Here is a 25,258-nt window from a genome sequence, read left to right on the forward strand (position 1 = left end):
TGGTATGTATGGCACCTTCTGAGCCCTTATCCTGGTATGCATGGCACCCCTCTGAGCCCCCATCCTGGTATATATGGCACCCTCTGAGCCCCCATCACGCTGACTACAAAAAAAATAAATAAACACTCATACTCACCTCCTCTCTCCTCCAGTGCTGTCCCACTCTGCTGCCGACACTCTCACTGTGTGAGCCGCGCATTTCAGGGGGCGCATGGCGTCCCTGCCATGCGCCCTCACACAGTGTGAGACACTGTGCTGGAATAATCACTGCTCCCCACGCCGGGACTCTGTGCATGGGGAGCAGTGACCATTCAGTCTGTTCAATAGCCGGCACACTGTACCACAGCGTGGCTCCTGCTGCCACTCTGTGGTCAGTGTGCCTGCTATTAAAGACCATGGATAGTCACTACAACCCATGGGAGTGGGTTGTAGCGAATATTCATGAGTTTTAATAGCGGGCACACAGACCGCAGAGCGGCAGCAGGAGCCGTGCTGCGGCTCCAGTGTGCCGGCTACTAAAAGAAATGAATATTCATTGCTCTCCATGCCCATGGGCGTGGGGAGCAGGTAATATTCATTTTCATTAGTAGCGGGCACAGCGTAGGCTGCAGCAGGCGGCTGCTGCTTCCTGTGCCCCGCTGATCCCCCGCTGCCGCTCCGCCACACCCACCACCATGCGGCCATGTAATAATATATAGTATTCGGACTATAAGACGCACCCCCCACTTTCCTCCAAAATTTTGGAGAAAAAAAGTGCGGCTTATAGTCCGAAAAATACGGTAATTATCAAAATATTTGAATAATATTCAAAAATGAAATTTTGGCTTTTTACTCTGGGAGTTAGAACTATAATTTATATCCTTTGTCTGGCCATGTATACACTACCGTTCAAAAGTTTGGGGTCATTTAGAAATTTCATTATTTTTGAAAGAAAAGCACATTTTTTTCAATGAAGCTAACATTAAATGAATCAGAAATACACTCTATACATTGTTAATGTGGTAAATGACTATTCTAGCTGCAAACGTCTTGTTTTTATTGCAATATCTACATAGATGTATAGAGGCCCATTTCCAACAACCACCACTCCAGTGTTTTAATGGTACATTGCATTTGCTAACTGTGTAAGAAGGCTAATGGATGTTTAGAAAACCCTAGAAAACCCTTGCACAAGTATGTTAGCCCAGCTGAAAACGGTTTGGCTGATTTGAGAAGCTATAAAATGGACTTTCCTTTGAGCTAGTTGAGAATCTGGAGCATTATATTTGTTTGTTCTATGAAACTCTCAAAATGGCCATAAAAAGAGAACTTTCATGTGAAACTCGATAGTCTATTCTTGTTCTTAGAAATGAAGGCTATTCAATGCGAGAAATTGCCAAGAAACTGAAGATTTCCTACAATGGTGTGTACTACTCCCTTCAGAGGAGAGCACAAACAGGCTCTAACCAGAGTAGAAAGAGAAGTGGGAGGCCCCGCTGCACAACTGAGCTACAAGACAAGTACATTAGAGTCTTTAGTTTGAGAAATCGACGCCTCACAGCTCCTCAACTGGCAGCTTCAATAAATAGTACACTCAAAACGCCAGTGTCAACGTCTACAGTGAAGAGGCGACTCCGGAATGCCGGTCTTCAGGGCAAAGTGGCAAAGAAAAAGCCATATCTGAGACTGACTAATAAAAGGAAAAGATTAATATGGGCAAAAGAACACAGACATTGGACAGAGGAAGATTGGAAAAAAGTTTTATGGACAGACGAATCAAAGTTTGAGGTGTTTGGATCACACAGAAGAACATTTGTGAGACACAGAACAACTGAAAAGATGCTGGAAGAGTGCCTGATGCCATCCGTCAAGCATGGTGGAGGTAATGTGATGGTCTGGGGTTGCTTTGTTGCTGGTAAAGTGGGAGATTTGTACAAGGTAAATGGGATTTTGAATAAGGAAGGCTATCACTCCATTTTGCAATGCCATGCCATACCCTGTGGACAGCGCTTGATTGGAGCCAATTTCATCCTACAACAGGACAATGACCCAAAGCACACCTCCAAATTATGCATGAACTATTTAGGGAAGAAGCAGGCAGCTGGTATTCTATCTGTAATGGAGTGGCCAGCGCAGTCACCAGATCTCAACCCCACTGAGCTGTTGTGGGAGCAGCTTGACCGTATGGTACGCAAAAAGTGCCCATCAAGCCAATCCAACTTATGGGAGGGGATCAGGAAGCATGGGGGGAAATTTCTCAAGATTACCTCAGCAAATTAACAGCTAGAATGCCAAAGGTCTGCAATGCTGTAATTGCTGCAAAGGGAGCATTCTTTGACGAAAGTGAAGTTTGAAGGAGAAAATTATTCTTTCAAATAAAAATCATTATTTCTAACCTTGTCAATGTCTGGACTATAATTTCTATTAATTTTACAACTCATTTGATAAATAAAAGTATGAGTTTTCATGGAAAACACAAAATTGTCTGGGTGACCTCAAACTTTTGAACGGTAGTGTTGAAGGCTCTTACAGAGTTATGTACGGTATATTGGAGGGTACTTGGTATCTTTTTGTCCACTTCACTATAGCCTTGTTCCAGTAAACCTTTATTCAAACACTCCTATTAAGAGTGCATCAAGGCCTTTTGAAGATCACTCCAGCAGTGAATTAGTTAGGGAAAATGAATGTATGGCAAGGCAAAGTAATCTGTGGAGGTGGAGATTAATTATGTTTAGAGCCATACTTATCAGCCATGTGCCTCCTTTACAAGCTGTTAGCAAAGCCAACATTGATTGGACTGTAAATTGGTCACCAGAGTTCTCACTTGGAGTGTATACAGTTGGTCGTAAAGCTATTTCCGCACATGATAAACCTGTTGTTTAAACTGACAATATGGATGACCAGATTTTGTTTGTTATGTACTATACTTGGAATACTAATAGTACGACAGTTTCACAAACAGACATGTGGTAAATCACAAAATGTAATCAACTATCTGCCTCAATCAACTACAGCAAATTTGCTTTAAATGAAAAAAGCAATTAATTTTTTTCTCTATAAGAGGGGGTTGCGTGGAGGCCATAGTTTATAATGGAGGATGGTGTAGAGGTTGAAGTTCATGAGGGGCACAGTGTTGTGGTTATAGTTTATAAGGAAATAGTGTAGAGGTTATAGTTTATAATGGGGACAAAGCAGAGACTATAGTTCATAAAGGACAGTGTGCCAGTTATAGCGCATAAGGGGACAGTATGGCAGCTATAGTTCATAAGGGGAGACAGGTCATAAGGAGGGATCGGGTGGTACCATAATAACAATAATAATAATAATATTTATTTATATAGCACCAACATATTCCGCAGCACTTTACAGTTAAGCAGGGACATGTACATACAATAAATTCAATACAATTTAAGACAGTTTAAACAGTTACATTAGGAGTGAGGTCCCTGCTCGCAAGCTTACAATCTACAAGGAAATGGGGGGGACACAATAGGTGAAAAGTGCTTGTTATTTCAGGTCTAGCAATTATAATAAATTGGGATTTTCACATAAAGCTGCTTGATCCGGTCATCAGCCCGTATGTTTAAGTGCAATAATCAAGTATCGGGTGCAGTTATCGTGTGCATGGAGGGTGTGGAGACAGATGAATAGTAGAGTGCAGATTCAGAATAATATTTAGGAGGGAACAGGGGAAAGTTAGTTTACTGAGTAGTTGAGGTGGTAGGCTTGTTTACAGAGATTGGCTTTTAAAGCATGCCTGAAGATGTGGGGGCTAGGTATCAGTCGGATCGTCTGGGGTAGAACATTCCAGAGAACTGGCGCAGCATGAGAGAAGTCTTGGGAGATGGAGGTGCGAGGTTCGGATTATGGGGGATGCTAGTCTTGGGTCATTTGAAGAAGGGAGGGTACGTGTAGGGTGATAGGCAGGGATGTGAGAGGAGATATAAGGGGGTGCAGAACTGTGGAGAGCTTTGTGGGTGAGAGCGATGAGTTTATATTGGATCCTGTAGCGAATGGGCAACCAGTGTAATGACTGGCACAAGATGGAGGCATCGGTGAAGCTGGACAGAAATACGACCCTGGCTGCCACATTCAGGACGGATTGGAGAGGAGAAAGTTTGGTAAGAGGGAGACCGATCAGAAGAGAGTGGCAGTAGTCCAGACAAGAGTGAATAAGAGCGACAGTAAGAGTTTTAGCAGTTTCAAAGGTGAGATAGTTCTTAAGTGGGGACATCGTGGATGTTATAGTTCATAAGGGCACACAGTGCAGAAGAGATACATTGTGGGGGACATATTTTGTGCAGGGAGTACTGTGAGGGGTAATAATTTATTCAAAGACATAGCATAAGCAGATATTTTTATTTAGGGGCCTGTGCCGGTCAGAGCAAAAGTCAGCTGGACCCCCACTAATTTGATATTAATGGCTTATCCTGTTGGTACAGCATCAAATACCTAGGTCCTGACAAACCTTTTAAAGTGAACCTTACCCACAGTCCCGCCGACATACCTTCCCGGATGCACGAAGGTATGAATACAAGAAAACTTCAAACAAGGATTAAAAAAATTTACAAAACTGATTTCTTCAAATCAGGTATCATTTTAATTAGTATGACAGCGCCAATATGGCCCTGGCTGTACTTTACTTAGTAAAATGCTGCTGACAGGTTCTTTTTAAGGACATACCGGGTGTTGTAGGTTCATAATATACAAATGCATATGGTTGACCTGACATTGCTGTAGATCACTGTACTAAGCTTGGTACTGCATTCATATACTGATGGTGGTTCTGGTGCTGTAGTGGTGTACTAATGGTAGTTCTTGTGCCGTATTCATGTACTAATGATTGTTATCGTTATGTATCCATGTACTGATATTGGTTCCTGTGCTATATTCATATATTTATGGTGGTTCTGGTGCTGTATTTATTTACTGATGCTGTGTTCCTGTATTGTTGATGGCTATGAAGCTGTATTCATATATTGATGTTGGTTCTGTTCCTGTATTCATGTCCTGATTGTGGTTATGGTGATCTATTCATGTACTGATGATATTTCTTGTGCTGTATGCTTGTATTAATGTTGGTTCTGGATCTGATCCTGTATACATGGGGCAGTGTAAAACTTGTCAGACAACATTCTACATTTCTACATGGTTATTTTAATAAAGTAAAATGCCATCTTACAACTTGAGGATTACCACATCTGTATTTATGTTAGAAGCAATAAATCTTTGTATTTGGTGTGGGGCAGAAAAATGGGTTCGTATTTGATGGGAGCAACAAAATGGGTGTGTGGTCTATAGTTAAGAGCAGAAATGATCAAAATGTAAAACACTAATAATTATCTATTTCACCTTGTCTCAATAAAAGAATCGATTTTATGGAGTGCTTGAGCTTAGAATAATTTGGTGTGTAATCTATATAGATTATTTAATCTTTTGTAGTACTTATATAAAATCTAATCTACTACATTATTAATACTTTCAGAAGTTCACTGTGTGTGTTATTTATTGTTTCATTGCAGCTTGAACAATGAGCTTCATAAGAGACTATTAGTGTTGAGAGAGTATGTTCTATTAACCCTTTCGCCGAGTATGCTCGGGCCGAGCTCCGAGTATTTATAGCTGCTCGGTGATAAGGTTAAATCGCTCCCGTGTGCATGATTTGCAACTGTTTGACAGCTTTATTACATGTGAGGAATGTCTATTTCTTACACATTCCTCACATGTAATAAAGCTGTCAAACAGTTGCTCGGGCGAGCTCCGTGTATTTATAGCTGCTCGGTGATATGGTTAAATCGCTCCCATGTGCATGATTTGCAACTGTTTGACAGCTTTATTACATGTGAGGAATGTCTATTTCTTACACATTCCTCACATGTAATAAAGCTGTCAAACAGTTGCTCGGGCGAGCTCCGTGTATTTATAGCTGCTCGGTGATAAGGTTAAATCGCTCCCATGTGCATGATTTGCGATTGTTTGACAGTTTTATTACATGTGAGGAATGTCTATTTCTTACGCATACCTCACATGTAATAAAACTGTCAAACAGTTGCAAATCATGCACACGGGAGCGATTTAACCTTATCACCGAGCAGCTATAAATACTCGGAGCTCGGCCCGAGCATACTCAGACAGAACATACTCGCTCAACCCTAGTAAAGATTCAAATCATCCCCTTCTACTCATTAAAAATAAAGAATGTTAAAAAAAATACGCATATTTTGTATCGGCGCATCTGTAAAAGCCCAGTCTATGAAAATTATGAAAATATAAATTTAATTAACCAATAGAGAAAGGAGATATGGAAAGGAAATAGAAATGCTAGAGTTGCATTTTTTTGTCACCTCCCTAAAATAAATGCACAATAAAAAGCTATCAAAATGTCATATATACCCCAAACTGATATCAATAAAAGAGTCAGCTTGTCAAGCAAAAAAAGAAGCCCTCACACAGCTCCATGGTCTGGTAAATGAAAATGTTATGAAACTCAAAACTGACTTACAAAAAAAATCTATGCAAACCATGAATAAGAACTTGTAATGAACTGGGAGAGGGAGTACATATGACAGGGACTTGTAATGAATTGGGGGAGGACATAGGTCAGGGAATTGTAATGAATTGGGGAGGAGAGGACACAGGACAAGGACCTGTAATGAACTGTGGGAAGAGGGGAAATAGGACAGAGACTTGTGATGAATTGGGGTGGAGGACACAGGACAGGAACTTGTAATGACTTAGAGGGAGAGTGGACATAGAACAGGGACTTGTAATGACTTGGGGGGAGGACAGAGGATAGGTAGTTTTAATTAACTGAGGGAAGGAGTACAGTGGGTTGGTTATGACACAGGACAGTGATTGGTAATGAATTGGGGAAGATTTATAGTTTCTAATTAATTAATTATTTTTATTGGGCAGAGAAAAGTGGCTAATTATAGTTAATGAGGGGGCACAATGCTTGCTTATCAATTTATATTTTCTTTAGTGAGTTTGTAAAACTCTCTCTCTTATTATGTATCGTGACATTCTGTTATTACATAGTGCAATATTTTATTATGCATAGCTCCATCCCTTATTACAAAGTGTTCTTTCTTATTACTTATAATGCCATCTCTTGTTACATAGTGTCGTTTCTTGTTATGTATACTTGTGTACCATTATTACATTTTGTCCTGTTTGTTATGCATAGCACTGGCCCGTTATTACATAATTTCCAACCTTATTATCATATTTTTCTGTCTCTTATTACATGGCATGTCCTCTTGTTATGTACAACACCGTTCCTTATTACATAGAACCTTCCCTTATGTATAGTGCTGTCCTGTTATTACATAGTGTCCTCTCTTATTGTGCAGCATGCTGTACTTCCTCCTCTCTTATGTACAGCACCATCCCTTATTACATAGTGTACTCTCTTACTATGTATACATTATTACCTAATGTCATTTCTAATTAGTAAGCACTGTCCCATAATATATAGTGCACTCTCTTATTAATGATGTTCCTTATAATATAGTGTTCTTTCTTGTTATGTACTGTATAATTCTGTCCCTTATTGCATAGCATTCTTCCTTAAGTACAGTGCTGTCCATTATTACATAACATTCTCCCTCATTATGTATAGTATCAAGCATTATTACATAGCACCCTCTCTTGCTACATATACCATCATATTATTTCATGGTGTCCTCCCTTTTGTATATTGCCATCTTTTATTATATAGTGACCTCTTTTATTATGTATAGCAATGCCACTTATTACACTGCATCCTCACTTGTTATGAATAACCCTGTCCCGTTAGTACATAGTGTCCTCTCTTGTTATGTATAGCGCCATCCCATTTTTATGTATTATTGTCATTCCTTATTACATGGCATCCTCCCTAGTTATGTATAGCACTGTCCCTTACTACATAGTGTACTCCCCTATTATGTATAGCACGTCCCTTTATTACATAGCATCCTCTTTTGTTATGTATAGTGCTGTCCATAAAGGGAAAAACATTGCCATTGCACGGCCTTGGCTATCCTTAATCTTCCCCTACATGGGGCCTTGTTAATAAAAATTTATACACAGCTGGTTTTCTTAAAGCGCACCTGTCAGCAGGATTGTGCTCAGTCACTGTGGTCACTGATCCTTCACTAACCTGCTTCCTATTTTACATAATGCATCTAGTAGTATGGGGCTAGGTAAAATAGGAGGCAGGTCAGTGAAGGCACAGTGAGCCGTCATAAGAACATACAGATGAATATGTAAGCAGAGCACCAGGGCACAAACAAACTTCATATGGTTGAGGGAAGAATGAATGGACAAATATACCAAGACATTCTTGATAAAAATCTGTTGCCATCTACCAGGATGATGAAGATAAAACGAGGGTGGACATTTCAGCAAGACAATGATCCCAAACACACAACCAAGGAGACTCTCAATTGGTTTTAGAGAAAGAAAATTTAATGCAGCTATATTAAAAATATTATGGGACTTGATAGGTTCCTTTTAAGTGGACAGAAGAAACACACCAAGTTGAGAATTCTATTTCTCTTCTAATTGTTTGTAAAGTGACTGTTTTTAGGGACTTTTTTTGTTTTTATGTGTTTGGAAGCTTATTAATATGTTGTCTGACAAGATAACCTTGGATTGTAGGGCTCAGCACAAACACAATGCGTACCTGATTTCAGCTGATCTAAAATTTTCATAACCCCTTTGAGTTGCAGTTGGTAGTCATCTGCTTGTTTTACAGCCTCCTCTTGTTTGCCTTCAATGTTCTTGAGAATTGACCGGTGCTCTTGCTCAAGTCGTACTCCCTGGGCTTTGAATTCTTCAATTTCTCTTTTGATCTGTAAAATACAGACACTCTTCACATCCCCGTCACATCTTCACATCTAAACCAAGAGGTCTGCTCAAAGCTGCATCCTGGGGAAAGTGGATGACTTCTCAGACAAAATCATGTTTTAGTGATATCTGTGTTATGACACCTTGTCTTTTATCTCAATTTTTGTCCTACTGCATATCTACAGATTCCTACATCAAATACATGAATTATAATAAAACAGAGAATATGTATTAGCAGCTAAAGTTGTCAGAATGGAAAATAAAATTAAAGCAAGAAGAGTAACTAAAAAAAGAATAAGTAGACATAAAAGAATCTGACCAGCTCGGTGCATCTATGTCATATTCACCTATATACATACAGATACAAAATATTGGAGTTGTAAATGATAGATCATTTTTCAGCGTAGTTATCTTGAATCTGCGCTTGCTAGAATTGATGATTTCTCAACATTCTTATCTGTAATTTGTAAGCTTTCCTTGACATGGCTGTATTACTTAACAATTGCTTTCCCCATAAAATAATAATTCTGAAGAATCCTTACAGGCTCTCAATGTGTCTTCCTAGAAAAGCCCTTTAACCCCTTGTGGCATTGCTGTATATAGCACAAGCGATCAGACGATCGCAGGTTCAAGTAAAAAAAACTGAACAGTAAGAAAAAGTTTAAAAAAAAATATGAAAAAAAAATATAAAAGTTCAAATCACCCCCCCTTTTCCCCATTAAAAATTAAGAAATAAAAACAACACATATTTGACATTGCAAAAGTCCGATGTATCAAAATATAAAATAAATGAATCCTATCGGTAAACGGCATAGCGAGAAAAAAAAATCAAAACTCCAGAATTGCGGTTTTTTTTTGTCTGCTGTAACAACTAGTGATGGTTGAACCCGTGACTGTTCGGGTTCGGCTAATTGAGCCTAACAGTTTATTAAAAGTTTGGGTTCGGGTACCAGAACAGTACCCGAACCCCGAACATGGACCCCATTCATGGGAATGGGGGAGCTGAATATACCCGGTTTCCCTGCTGCCATTTGCGTGACAGCGCAGGAAACACAGGCTCTGATTGGCGGTAATAGCATTATCGCGGTCAGAGCGCTGTGAGATCATGCTGACAGGTGTCAGCATGATGCCACAGCTGTGACAGTGACCAGCTGTAAAAAGCTTACCGCGGGTAATAGGCGCCGGCTGATGTACTACTACCACCATCAGCTGACGCCTGCTGCCATAGGAAACAGTGAGTGCAGGTACCGCTGGATGGGAGCAGTAGTCTCTCACCAGCGGTGCCTGTGCTCAAAGTAAAAAAATTTTTTAAAATTAATAAAAAAATATGCAAATAAAAATAAAACACATTATACTCACCTACATCTTGTCCCCGATGTTTTCTGCACCAGCAAAAAATAAAAAAAACACCATATATTCACCTAGCACCTCATCCCCGAAGTCCATGACCACCTGTAATAAAGGAAAAATAATAAACTAACCTCATCCTCACCTGTCCACTGCAGTCCAAATATTGAGGGTCCCACGATGATCCCATGAACAGAACGGTCACATTCTATTTCTGTGAGGTGATGATATCTTCCTCCAGTCACTGACATACCTCACCTGGCCGTCGTCTACTATCTTCTTGATTCTGACTTTTGTCAGGCTGCTGTGATTGGTGTTTTGGTCCGGTTGGGTTTGGGTGAGCTGTACCTGGGGTCCTGGTTTGTGTGGACCACCAATATGCTTTATGGTGCTGGGAGCTTGGATTGCTACTATGTAGATGAACCTGGAAGGACAGCCTCCTCTTCAGAACTGCTAGATGTAGAGGGAATCTGCCCAGCTCAGCCCGACAGGCACTGTTGGTGGTGCTCCGATGGACCTGGAGAAGGTGCTTACAGAATTCCAGGTGAAATATTTCTGTTGGGCTGGAATCCCCCCTTGACCAGTCTGGGAATATGTGAGGGCCCCATACACAGACTGGTCACAGTGGGATTCCAGCCCTATCTATCTATCTATCTATCTATCTATCTCACATATGTAACTTTATCTATCTATCTATCTATCTATCTATCCTGTGTAAGAAAAATAATCAATTTCTATGGGTTGTCCTGAGATGAAAAAAGGATCAGTATGCATACACCCAACTGTGAGGAAAGTGACTGAGTCGGCATGTCCACCAGCACTCAGCTCATTAGGTGGACTGCACATTGACATACACTATTTACTGGATTATTTTTAATAACATGCAAATGGTATCTTTTTCATGATCTGTAAAATTAATATTATATTTAATTTTGGAAGAATACTAATATGGATCCAAAGAAAACCATAATAAGTTTTACTAAGTATGTATCTCCCCTTGTAAATAGTTGTATTAGTTTTAAAACAATAAAGACTAACTACATTTTTTTAATTTCATTATTGGTCACGCTTTCCAAAGTTATGGGTCTGTGTAATATATAACTTTAGCTTATTTTGCTTCCTTCTCTACCAAATACTGCTGGAATTTCTGTTTTAACTGCCTTGTTCATGCTTTTTTTACAAGCTTCTTTGAGCTGAAAATTCTGTTTTAACTGCCTTGTCATTGCTCTTTTACAAGTGGCTTTGAGCTGCAGCTCTAGCAAGAATCCATAATCAAACACTATTTACAGACACTCTCACTGTCTGAGCATAGGTGAGGGAAGCAGAGACGCTTACACATGGAGAAAGTGTTTGTAAATAGTTTTTGAGCATAGATTTTTTTCTACAGCTGCAGTTCAAAGCAGCTTGTAAAAGAATATGAGCTAGAAAGTTTAAACAGCAGTTTTAGCATGTTTTTTTGAGAGAGAAAGAAGTAAACTATAATCATGGGGTAAACTACAAAGATTGATAACATTTCAAAGGCTGATCAATAATTACAAAAAAATGTACTCTTTCAGTATGTAAGATATTAATAAATTACATGCTCCTACCTCTGTTATCTGTTCTGTTAGCCTCTCAATTTCATTGTTCTGCTCATTGACATAATTAAATAAGGCAAAGTTGCGATCCTCCACTGCAATACACCAAGAAGATATCATATTAAATACAGAGCGGCTGCTTCCTCTTAAAGAAATAAAATGTACCACATTCAGCAAAATCCTTACACATTTGTTACATTTCCAATAGTTCTGCACAGTAGCAAATTGCCGTTAAACTAGGAGAAACATCATGTTACATGACAGGATGAAAAATGAATCCCCCCCCCCCCTCTTGAATTTTTACCTTAACCCCTTCATGCCTGACTTCACATTTATTCCATATTAAGCAAGTAGGAAACGTCAGTGAAACAAATCTCAGCTAGGACATTGTTTTTCTTCCTTGATCAAATTTGCAGGTCAGCAGCAATATGTGTTTGACTCCTTTGTATTCATTTGTCAGGAAATTAAATGACAGTCATTGTGTGTGACACTGCACTAATGTCTAAAAAAAAAAGAAAAAGAAAGAAAACCCAGCGCTAATTGACAGCTGGCCTTAAAAAGATATTGACGCTGCTGTTTTTCTCTATATTCACAGATGACATGATAAGGCTTGGGGGCTTTTCCGAGAGAGCTAACTCAAGACGACAATATTTCTTCAGTCTAAGCGCATGGATATTTTTAAACACATTATGGGTAAATTGAATGATCAGCCCAAGTCACAGATGAGACGACCCCATATCTCAAGGTTGATTTCCTTGATATGAGGTTATACACACTTAGAGTTTCCAATTGCATGTGTATTCACCATATCAAACTTCACAAAGTCTTTAAAATACACATATAAGTAAAAAAAAACTTACAATACAAGCCTGAAGATGAATGGCAGGCTTCTTTTCATAATCTAATAAGGAGAGACCTGTCAATCAAGTCAAGGTGGGCAGAGAGAAGAGCTGCTTGAGGATCTGTTTCATTTTAACGAGTGGGGTTCTGATTAGCAAATCACCCATTATAACTACTATATGCCCTAAGAAAACATATGGATGAAGGAGGTCCTGATGGGATAACCTACATTATATGGATAAAAGTATAGGGATACCCAAACATTACACCTACAGGAACTTTTATGACCTAAATCCATAGGTATTAATATGGAGATGGACCCTCCTTTGCAGTTAAAGGGGTTGTCCGGCACTTTTTTCAATGTATACCTTGTGTTGCAGATAATGCCTGTGAGTGGCGCTATCGTGGCCGCTCACAGGTATCACGTGACCCCGGCTGCAGCCGGCTCTGACATCACGACACGTCCAGGCTGCAGCCGGGGGTCCCTCTTCCGTGTTCCACCGGTGGCTGCTGGGTTGTGGGCGGGGTTATTTCCCTGCGTCACACCCGGCATCCACCGCGTTAACTCCCTCTCCCCATTCATTGGGAAAGCGCGTGGAGGATGCTGGGTGTGATGTGGGGAATAACCCCGCCCATAACCCAGCAGCCACCGCCGGGACCCCAGCGCTGAGTCACGCCTCACTTGTCGTGAAATCAGCCGGGGTCATGTGATGCCTGTGAGTGGCCAAGGATAGCGCCACTCACAGGCATTATCAGCAACAGAAGGTACTTACAAATATACTTTTGCCCACATGCTGAATACATTGGGCAATTAAAAAAAAGTAGCGGACAACTTCTTTAAATCAGTTTCCACTCTTCTACTGTGGGAAGGATTTCTACCAGATTTAGGTGTGTACATGTAGGAATTTTTGCCCAGACATCCAGAAGAGCATTTGTGAGGTCAGACACTGATGTTTGGATGAGAGGGCTTGGTTCAGAACCTTTGTTCTAGTTAAACCAAAATGAGGGCTCCTCGTGGGCCAGTCAAGTCACCTAACCATGTCTTTATGCTGATATGCAAGTGTTTGAACTCTGGGACTAGGCTTTACTCCCTTTCCCTATGGCCATCACCCTTTGCTGTGCTCCACATCATGTTTCACAAGTTGACCTATGAACTTCAGTGACATCATAACTCGAGGCCTTTTTAAGATTGAAAAACACAAGGACACAGTAAAACAAAAGTATAAAAATACTCTGTTGCAAAAAAGTAACAGTAAGCAGCAAGTGCTAATAAAAAGGTGATAAAAAGCAGGGTATTTAGTTGGTTTTTAAGATTGAGTTAGACACATATGTGTCTGAGTACTGACAAGCTATGTTTTCACCTAACAAACAAGGCAGCACACTGTAACACTAGGTATGTGTGGCGCCCCTGAGGGTTCAATCGCCACAGAGGTACTGCACCTCACCCAGAGGTGTGGTACCCCACTCTCAGGTAATGAGGGAGTGCTACCCGGGACCCACACACCTACATCCAACACTACACTGCTCCAGGCCGGCTGGAAGGGCAAGATGCAATGTGTTTTCCTGCTGAGCCCTGTCCCTGGCTGGAGTGGGGGGAACCCAGAGGTAGGGGGAACCAGTAGTGGGTGTGGGTGGAGGAAGCAGTTTTAGGGGAGCACCAAAGAAGGAGATATAAAAGGGGAAGCCATCTTAGGGTGGCAGTTGAGTAAGGACAGTCAGTGACTGAAGTCAGTCAGGGAGCAGAGTCTCTTTAGGAGCTCTGCTCCACAAGTAGGGCATAGTCCTAGAGGCCCAGGTGGGGAGCAGAGGAGTCGGCTCCGATCTAAGAAGGGATCCTAGGGGGTATGGCGAGTGCAGGACGGCACCCATACGCCCCGCATCTGTCAGAAGACAGGGGGATCGTAGGCCGCAGGAAGAGGACCGGCCCCTAGTCCAGCCGTGCTACTCTACGTCTCGGCTGGGAAAACCGGAGGCTTTTGGCTTATATAGTCAGTTGCCGAAGCCTCATTCTAATCCCCGTGAGGGTCAAGCAGGTCCGGGAACTCCAACGAGACAGGAGGGACTTCAGAGCACCCGAGCGGGATTGAGAGTGGGCAGCGCAGGGCAGGAGGGAGAAAGACCCAGCGTGAAGACGGTCTAGCTAGGAACACAAGAAAGTGGGGTTCTGCCAGGTACTTCTGATCTGCCTGAGGAAGTGCTGAACCCCTGCCTGGTGAACACAGCGCAATGTGGGAGGAAGACAACTGTACAGTGCACCAGTGGAACCCTCATAAGAACTGTGAGTAAAAAAATCTCGGATGACTGCACCGCACTGCCTCTGTCCCTTCTTTCATTTGCGCCATCTCTCCCTCCCAGCACTACAACTCCCAGCGCAACCTACACTTCCTACACTGCCCTGGAGCCAGCTCTACCTGTGGAGAGCCACACCATCCCTGCTGCCGTAACACCAGCTCCAGAGGACTGCTCCACAGTGGCGGCACCCTTTAGCTGCATTCCACAGGTGGCGTCACGAACACTATTCCAAAAACCCCATACAAATATAAACCCCCCTTTTTACTGACCGCCCTGGGTCACGGACCGGGCCAGCCACCGTGATATCCCCCATACCGGCAACCAGAGGCCTGGCCGCCGAGTACCCCACGGCCCAGGGGGCGCGTCGTATGCGAACATGAAATATATGAAATATGAATAGCATTACTGCTCTAGAAAATAGAAATAAATGAAAAATCTTAGCGCATAAATTGGCCAATTCATGTGTACCTGGTAGCCACGATAAGGCGTCTCTCAAAATACTAGGACCCTATCAATGTGAACTGCTCTCTGAGAGACTATGTCTGTTTGTGTGTGGGACAATAAGATCCTGCTGTAATTAAAATCGCCTGTGGCATAGAGGCGGAATGCTCAGTCAAAGCTTATACATAGAAACAGAAAAAACTGGCCGACACTTCCAAAACAAGAAATAGGTGTGAACAGGTGCTTACTTAGGAGCAGCTATGACTGAAAGCTGGCAGCTCCTGGGAGGAAATAAATTCACTTTTTCCTGATAGCCGCACTTCCAGTAAAGCGGCCAGGCAGCACTGTAATGCTATTTGCCTGCAGATTAACCATATATCTACAATAAATAGATAAATAGCATTTTCCGAGATGACAAGTTTCATGTAAACTGCTTACATAAAGAATTACTGTAAAAATGACAACTATTAATAATGAATGTGGGCTATTAACTTGACATATGATTTTTTATTGAAAACTTTTGGTGGAAGGTTATTTGATTTTTGTTGCTGTTGGGAATTACATGGGAGGAACATTGCTGGCACAAGTTGGTTTTAACTGTCTTAACACTCTTGGTGCCTGTGAAGATTGCATCTGCTAATGCCCCTACTCTACTGACATAATGCGCCAGGCGTAGCTGAGTATGGATGTCGTAGGCTTGTTGGGATAAATAGCTGTTGATAAAATGATACATAATGTTAATAAATGCCTTTAAAGGGAATCTGTCAGCAGGGTTTTTGCTATGTAATCTAACAGCAGCATGATGTAGGGGATCCAGTAATGTATCACTTAGTTTACTGGGTGCAGCAGTTGTGATACAATCACAGTTTTCTCTGCTGCAGATCTAGCAGAGCTCACAATGCTGAGCTCTGTATAACCCCGCCCACACTACTGATTGGCTGCTTTCTGTGTACACTGTTAGCAGAAATCTGCTAATGACAGATGGGGGCGTGGTTGGACCAGGAGGCACGAGGCACCTAGTCCTGTAGTGATAATCTCCTGCTGATAAAACACTGATTGCATTTAAACAAAACACACAGCCTAGTAAGTGACACATCACTGGAATCAGGGTCTCTGCAACTACATCAAGCTGCTCTCAGATTGCATAGCAAATACCTGCTGACAGATTCCATTTAATTATTTTTCTCACAAATGATAAATGAATGATCGCTGTGAAACCCTATGTTAGTACTCTGACCAATCGTTAGAACAGGGGTCCCAAGTCCAAAGACTGCAGTGAGAACTTTTGAAGCAAGTGGCAATTGAGCATGTGCCCTCTTGTACCAATCATTGTCTATCGGACTGCAACAAGTACTGCAACAAGTTCAGTGAGAAAAAATGGAGGTGCAATGTTTTAGTCGCTGTGGGTGCATTCTATAGATGGGAGATGAATGTCATATTTGGAAAAAAAACACTTTAAGAATGGTGGACCTGCTTTATACAAAAAAAACACATTTATTTCCTAAGAAAAAGAGTACATAATTCCCTTGTTTTTGCAAGGCATAAAACCAATTATACAGTTGTATTTTTGTTGCCAAACGAGTCCTCTATGTATTCTGCTGAGTACAAAGGAGGTCATTATTGTAGAGCACTTTATTTGTAAAACTATATTTTCCCCCAAAGTGTGATCATCTAAATCTTCTAAGACAGCTTTAGTTTATTTTTTTTTCCAAGGCTACCTTTAAAGTAGAGAGAAAAACATTACAGTCAGCCTGGGGCATCTGAACCCAAGAAGAGGAATCTGCCACTTTAAATTATAAGGACAAGTAAACATATTTTAACCTTGTTTTCTTCCTCCATTTTAGCAGCTTGTAACACATTTACCAAACACAGCTGATAACGTTATATTCCTGCAGTGCGTAACATGAGACCTACAAACAGTAAGTCGCATCTCGGCAGCCCACCGCGGAGTATGATGGCAGCGCCGTATTGCTTCTTCATTATATGTATGTGACATTCATGGCCTTATATAACCCCCTGCCAAAAAAGTGTGCCTATGGTTTCCAAAGGAGAGATTAAACTAGAAAATTGGAAACTGCATGATCTAAGACTGTGCCATGAATATTACGTGGGTCTACAATACAGCAATACACATCCCTGGTTATTTCTATCTTGTAAAGTGACTTTTCGATCAGAGGGGGTCTGATCTCTGGGACCCATACCGATTCCGAGAAAGAAGAGGCCACAGCGTTTCTAAGATTTCCTTGCAGAATGGTTCTCCCAGGAAACTGCTTATGCCCCATTAAAGTGATAGTTCTGTAACTTAACCATGAGCATGAGACCCAACACTTTGAATCTCTACATTGCTGCCAAACTATCACAGGTGTGTCAGGTGTAACAGACAGTCGTCCTGTATTTAGCTATAGAAGGTCATTGCACTTGGCTCAGCAGGCACCTTCTTGATCTTCTCTTCTCTGTAGTGTAGTTATATCCTTCTCCCTCTAGGACCTAGTAGTGACCTCCACCTTCTGCTGCTAATTGAAACACCCTTGCTGGATGTTTAAATACCTTCAGTCTCTCCAGAGAGTCACCAGTGATAGCTCTATTTCCCTCAGTCCAGGCTTGAAGTGCTAGTAGTCAGCTTGTGTCTTCTTGGAGGATAGTTGGCATGCTTTCTGGTGTTTTCTCAAGCTAAGTGTATTCCCTTGTCTGTTTACCTGTTTGTCTTTAGTTGCAGTGGGGGCTGGCTAGTGCTCACTCTGTCCCCTCCCTATCTAGGGCCTATCGCTAGGGGCAGTCAGGGATTAGGTTTCCTGCTCGGCGATAGGTGCGGAACCTATTTAGGGACATTAGGGGAGTCAGGGTGATTGTCAGATCTGCCTAGGGGTCTCCACTCCCCCTTTCCCTAGTGTTTGGGCTTCCTTCCCTTCTTCCCGTCGTTGTGCACTTAGTCTTTCACTCATCTTGCGTGACACAAACTCAGAGAAAGTTGGAATAAGGAATATGAGCCCACATAGATCTTGTTTTATGTTTTTATAAATTTTTAATGCACATTTAAAGGTAAATAGTAATAGTACACGTGAATATCATGGGGTGCTTATTAGCGCTATTTTGATCATAAAAGCCATCCCACTGCGACAAGGTGTACCCAACCAGGACGGTCCTATCCTGTCTCTAGTATTAAAACCTCACCTTGTGTCAACCAACCTCACTGTAGATAAGGGCAGGACAGGGACTCTGACCAAAATAATGTTAACTAAGTCCCCTATGTTATTCACATGTACTATTACTATTTACTTATTTACTTACTGCAGGGTATTTGCTCATTTTGATTTTTTTTCTTGGGTTTTGTTTGTGAAATGACCACAGTGTGAACGTTCTCTTACACACTGCATGTATACCAACTTATGCTCCGGCTCATTTCTTTGGTATTGCTGTAGTTTCAGGTATTTTGTACAAAGGGGAGCGTATCCCACCTCCCTTTTTGAGCCAGGCATTCCATCTGTATAGCTTCTCATGGGCATGTGTCCGAACAGTCAGGCCCCTGTCCTGCTCTGCCCTTATCTACATGAGGCTGGCTGACACAACGTAAGCTTTTAATACTAGAGGCAGGATACGACCGTCCCGACTGGGTACACCTTGTCGTGGTGGGATGGCTTGTACACTTTTTTTTTATCAAAATAGTGTTAACTAAGTCCCCTATGTTATTTATATGTACTATTACTATTTACTTACTACTTGGTATATGCTCATTTTTGGGTTTTTTTATTGGGTTTTGTCTGTGAAGTGGCCACAGTGTGAACGTGCTCGTATACATTGCACGTATACCAACGTATGCACCGGCTCATTTCTTTTTTGCACATTTAAGGGAGTAAAAATATAGTCTCCCATTTTCTCGGGATTTTAGATAGACACAAAAACTAGCAAGCTTACTAATAATTAGACACAAATTAACCCTTCAGGGTATTACCATTCTGACATGGTTTTAATAATTTTTTTTTACAGATATATTTAGGTTCCTATCCCTCATAATAATAAAATGTTCAAAGCTATTTTCCATCTATTAACACAATGTTGGAGTACTTCTCTGCCTCTTAGAGTCTAAAAGGTTGTAGCTGTAAGGCCTGGTTCACATGAGTGTATTTGAAGGTCCATATACGGACCGCGAGTCTCACGACCCAAACTTACAGCCTTATAGACACATAGGAAGCTGTAAGTTTGGGTCAGGAGACCCATGGTCAGTCCGGACATTGTGGTCCATATACCGTGAAATGCGCAGAGTCTATCCGGCCTTAGGTTGTGTATCCCTGACAACTAATCTGTCCTATAATACTCATCTTGAGTATGGACTGGCAGAATAAAACGGAGCTGAAAATGAGAACAAAAGGCTGGCAGCACCAACACCGTTCCCAGTTTCCACCTAGATTTTAGACGAATAACCTCATTTTAGATTTTTGTTTTGGCAACCCAATATATTGTCATAAACGTGGTCTCTCTTTATAATTTACTAATTAAAACAGACCAAAAAAAACATAAAACTCTACCTTCAATGAACCTGTTGACCAGAATGTCAAGGTTGTCTTCCCCAGTGACGGACTGGATTTGCTGGAAAGCTTGTTCAAAGGTCTCAATGGTGTCCTCAGTTGGGTCTTTCTTTTTTCTTTCTTGCTCTTCTTTTTCTATATTATAAGTAATCGATAATACACTTAGGTGATATAAGCAAAATATTCTAAAAAAAAAAAGTCCATGCAATCGCCTGATCATTGACTGAACATTCAGTTATAAGGAAAACTTCAGCCAGGCACATCATAAACCAGCATAAATGCTATTCGCATGTGCATCTAACAATGAAGTACTTTGCCATCAGTTTGCCTTGATTATTAATATATTATACTAGAATAGCCTAAAAAACAGTAATTCTGTATGACATCAACTCTTTGCTTAACACATCGTGCCGTGAACTTGCCACGTAGAGCCTCCCAGCTAATAAAGCAAGCGGTGGAGACCATTCTCCGCCAGGTCAATAAGTGATGGAACATGTCAGTGCATCTGGTGTACTTTACTATCAGCAAACAGGTTCTTCTCTATTGAAAGAATATAAGTGAATTACCATTAGGAGCTTTTACAAGTACCTCTCCTGCGGCGAGCATCAAGCACTTCTTCACTGATTGAGCGCTCCTGAGTCTTAGTTCCCATAAACTCCTTCAGCCTGCGATCGTGATCAATAACACGTTGAAGCTCCTTAATCTCTGCCGTGTGCTGGTTCAGATCCTTTTCAGCTTTTTCCTTCATCTGCAGCATTTTGGTCTGGGCTTCATCCCTACACAGAAAATATTAGGAAAAAAGGACATAATTTTACTTATGTTTACCCAGTAGCAACCATATAAAGTAAATTTACGGTATGTGGTCACGAGGAGAGTACAGAGCGGGCACAGGAACTAAGCCAGCACCATGTCAGGCAGATGCCAGTGATCAGAGTAAGCTACGCCCGCTGCTATTTAACTATTTAAAGGCTGTTGTCAAACTTTGATAGCAGAATTTAAATAGCATCGCACTGCCCCCTCCCATCATGCCATCGCGGTGAACTGATGGGTGGCCATAGCAGCTGGTGGCCTGCTGAAGGCCCCTATAAGGCTATGTGCCCACGTTGCGGAAATGAAGCGGAAAATTTGTGCTTCATTTCCACATGTCCTTTCCCGGAAAAACGCAAGCGTTTATAGCGCGTTTTTCATGCGTTTTCGCCATGCGGAATTGGCTTGCGTTTTTTAATGCATTGAAAAGGCAATTCCGCTTGCGGAAACGCAAAATTAATTGACATGCTTAATTGATATGTCTTATATTCTTGGTTCTTCAAAGTAGCCACCTTTTGCTTTGATGACTGCTTTGCACACTCTTGGCATTCTCCTGATGAGCTTCAAGAGGTAGTCACCGGAAATGGTTTTCACTTCACAGGTGTGCCCTGTCGGGTTTAATAAGTGGGATTTCTTGCCTTATAAATGGGGTTGGGACCATCAGTTGTGTTGTGCAGAAGTCAGGTGGATACACAGCTAATAGTCCAACTGAATAGACTGCTAGAATTTGTATTATGGCAAGAAAAAAGCAGCTAAGTAAAGAAAAACGAGTGGCCATCAATACTTTAAGAAATGAAGGTCAGTCAGTGCAAAAAATTGGGAAAACTTTGAAAGTGTCCCCAAGTGCAGTTGCAAAAATCATCAAGCGCTACAAAGAAACTGGCTCACATGAGGACCGCCCCAGGAAAGGAAGACCAAAACCTCTGCTTCTGAGGATAAGTTTATCCAAGTCACCAGCCTCAGAAATCGCAGGTTAACAGCAGCTCAGGTTAGAGACCAAGTCAATGCCACACAGAGTTCTAGCAGCAGACACATCTCTTCAACAACTGTTAAGAGGAGACTTTGTGCAGCAGGCCTTCATGGTAAAATAACTGCTAGGAAACCACTGCTAAGGACAGGCACAAGCAGAAGAGACTTGTTTGGGCTAAAGAACACAAGGAATGGACATTAGACCAGTGGAAATCTGTGCTTTTGTCTGATGAGTCCAAATTTGAGATCTTTGGTTCCAACCACTGTGTCTTTGTGCGACGCAGAAAAGGTGAACTGATGGACTCTACATGCCTGGTTCCCATCATGAAGCATGGAGGAGGAGGTGTGATGGTGTGGGGGTGCTTTGCTGGTGACACTGTTGGGGATTTATTTAAAATTGAAGGCATACTGAACCAGCATGGCTACCACAGCATTTTGCAGCGGCATGCTATTCCATCCGGTTTGCGTTTAGTTGGACCATCATTTATTTTTCAACAGGGCAATGACCCCAAACACACCTCCAGGCTGTGTAAGGGCTATTTGACCAAGAAGGAGAGTGATGGGGTGCTCCGCCAGATGACCTGGCCTCCACAGTCACCCCAATCGAGATGGTTTGGGGTGAGCTGGACCGCGAACTGAAGGCAAAAGGGCCAACAAGTGCTAAGCATCTCTGGGAACTCCTTCAAGATTGTTGGAAGACCATTTCCGGTGACTATCTCTTGAAGCTCATCAAGAGAATGCCAGGAATGTGCAAAGCAGTCATCAAAGCAAAAGGTGGCTACTTTGAAGAACCCAGAATATAAGACATATTTTCAGTTGTTTCACACTTTTTTGTTAAGTATATAATTCCACATGTGTTAATTCATAGTTTTGATGCCTTCAGTGTGAATGTACAATTTTCATAGTCATGAAAATACAGAAAAATCTTTAAATGAGAAGGTGTGTCCAAACTTTTGGTCTGTACTGTATATGTGTGTGTGTTTAACCCCTTCGCAACCCTGGGATTTTCCGTTTTTGCATTTTCGTTTTTTGCTCCCCTTGTTCCCAGAGCCATAGCGTTTTTATTTTTTTGGTCAATATGGCTGTGTGGGGGCTTAATTTTTGCGGACAAGTTGTACTTTCAACGCCATTACTAGTTTTACCATATCGTGTACAGGAAAACTGGAAAAAAAATTCCAATTGCGGTGAAATTGCAAAAAAGTGCAATACCACAGATGTTTTTTTTTTATTTTTTTTACCACGTTCACTGATTGCTAAAGCTGACCTGCCATTCTTATTCTCCAGGTCATTACGAGTTCATAGACACCAAACATGTATAGGTTCATTTTTATTTAAGTGGTGAAAAAAAAAATGGCGTCATTATCCAAGACCCGTAGCGTCTCCATTTTTCGTGATCTGGGGCCAGGTGAGTCCTTATTTTTTGTGCGCCGAGCTGAAGTTTTCATTGATACTATTTTGGGGTAGATCCGATGTTTTGATCGCTCGTTATTGCATTTTATTGTAATGTTGCGGCGACCAAAAAACGTAATTCTGGCGTTTAGAATTTTTTTCTCGTTATGCCGTTTACCGATCGGATTAATTCTTTTTTTATATTGATAGATCGGGCGATTCTGAACGCGGTGATACCAAATATGTGTATGTGTTTTTTTTATTATTATTTTATTTTGAATGGGGCGAAAGGGGGGTGATTTAAACTTTTATATTTTTTATTTTTTTTTTATATTTTTAAAAACATTTTTTTCTCACTTTTTGCATGCTTCTATAGTCTCCATAGGAGATTAGAAGCAGCAACTGTCTGATCGCCTCTACTACATAGAGGTGATCAGCAGATCACCTCTGTGTAGCAGAAATGCTCCGGTGCTATGAGCGCCGACCACTAGGTGGCGATCATAGCGATCAGTTCATGACAACCACTGAGGTCTGCTGCAGACCCAGGGTTGTCATGCCCATGCATCGGTGACCCGCGATCACGGTCACCAATGGACGGGATAAGTGATGCGCTTCCGGCACGGCGCTGTTAAATGCCGCTGTCAGAGATTGCCAACAGGATTTAACATGCTAACAGCCGCGGGTGGATCTCAATTCTACCCGCGACTGTTGCGGGCCCATGTCAGCTGTAAGAATCAGCTGACATGTGCTCGGTTCAGTGCGGGCTCAGCGCCGGAGCCCTCACTGAACCGGGGGTTACAGCCTTGTGCGTACAAATACGGCACAGGCTGTAAAGGGGTTAAATCATCTCTTCTTTCCTATCTTAAAAAAAAATATAAGAAGATGTAGCAATAAAGATATTCGGCACCACCGCATCTGCAAAAGTCTGATCTCTCAAGATATAACCTTAATATATTAACACAGTCAAAACACAAAAACGTTTCTTTTAAAAAAAATTTTTTAAAAAGTGCTGATTTTTTTCTCGTCTGTATTTATACTGTTATTTAATTTCTACCACATAAGGAATGCTATAAAAGCAAAACCTAATAAACCATGGCAGAATTGCGTGTTGCTTTTTCTTATCATTTTACCACACTTGCAATTTTTTCCCATTTTTTAGTACATTACATGGTAAAGTTAAAGGTGTCATTCAAAACTGCTTGTCCAGAAAAAAGAAAAAAAACAAGCCGTCGTATGACTATGTTGGTGGACAAATGACAAATAACAAAAGTTGACTCCTGGAAGAAGGGGAGTTAAAAAAATGAAAACTCAAAATGACAAATTTCCTGGTCATAAAGGGGTTAGAATCATAGAATTTTAGAATGTTAGCATTGGAAGGGACCTTCAGGGTCATCTGATCCAACCCCAGCTCAGTGAAGGTTCACTAACCATCTCAGACAGATATCTGTCCAGCCGCTGTGTGAAGACGTCCATTGAAGGAGAACTCACCACCTCTCGTGGCAGCCTGTTCCACTCATTGATCACTCGCACTGTCAAAAAGTTTTTTCTAATATCTAATCTGTGTCTCCTCCCATTCAGTTTCATCCCATTGCCTCTTGTGTTTCCATGTGCAAATGAGAATAAAGCTGATCCTTCTACACTGTGACATCCCTTCAGATATTTGTAGACAGCTATTAAGTCTCCTCTTAGCCTTATTTTTTTGCAAGTTAAACATTCCCAGATCCTTTAACCATTCCTCGTAGGACATAGTTTGCATTCCGTTCACTATCATGGTAGCTCTTCTCTGAGCTTCTTCCAGTTTTTTGGTCTTTTTTTAAAATGTGGTGCCTAGAATTTTCTAGTTAAGAAATGATTGTCAAAGTACAGCAGAATGTCATCAGGTGAAGGCATAGGCGGATTATAATGAGGGCAATCCGGGCGACCGCCCGGGGCCCCGAGCCGGCAGGGGGCCCGCGGCTCCAGGCGGGGTGTCTAATGCCAGATTGCCCTCATTATATGTGCGGGCCGCTGCGGCACATAGTGGTAGCAGTGGCGGGAGGGGGGGGGCCCGGACCGTTCCCCCAGCAGCGGCCGCCGCTACTTCTTCATCGGTCGGGCCAGCACTGCAGCAGTTAACTTCCCTGTGCTGGCCCGGCCGCGTCACTGCTAGGAGACACGGCCCTGTGCGCGGCTGTGTCTCCTAGCTGTGACGTCACGCAGTGCGCCCCGGCCTGCAGTGCTGCACCGGAAAAGAGACAGAGCAGGCAGGAGGAATGGAGCCGG

General features: G+C 41.8%; 1 protein-coding gene across 2 annotated transcripts in view; it reads right to left on the reverse strand.

Annotated features, from left to right (window-relative positions):
- The window catches only part of ODAD1 (outer dynein arm docking complex subunit 1), a 288,579-nt gene that overhangs the window by 120,232 nt on the left and 143,089 nt on the right, over positions 1 to 25,258 (reverse strand). For both annotated transcript variants that reach the window (XM_073657770.1, XM_073657769.1), the window contains 4 exons: positions 20,420 to 20,607; positions 19,832 to 19,966; positions 11,748 to 11,830; positions 8,648 to 8,816 (listed from right to left, as the gene is read on the reverse strand). In XM_073657770.1, the coding sequence (XP_073513871.1) occupies positions 8,648 to 8,816; positions 11,748 to 11,830; positions 19,832 to 19,966; positions 20,420 to 20,607 (575 nt within the window). The remainder of the gene's footprint in view (positions 1 to 8,647; positions 8,817 to 11,747; positions 11,831 to 19,831; positions 19,967 to 20,419; positions 20,608 to 25,258) is intronic.

This window comes from Phyllobates terribilis, unplaced genomic scaffold (genome assembly GCF_046119375.1).
Source record: "Phyllobates terribilis strain yellow unplaced genomic scaffold, ASM4611937v1 Scaffold_12__6_contigs__length_324123572, whole genome shotgun sequence".
NCBI lineage: Eukaryota > Metazoa > Chordata > Amphibia > Anura > Dendrobatidae > Phyllobates > Phyllobates terribilis.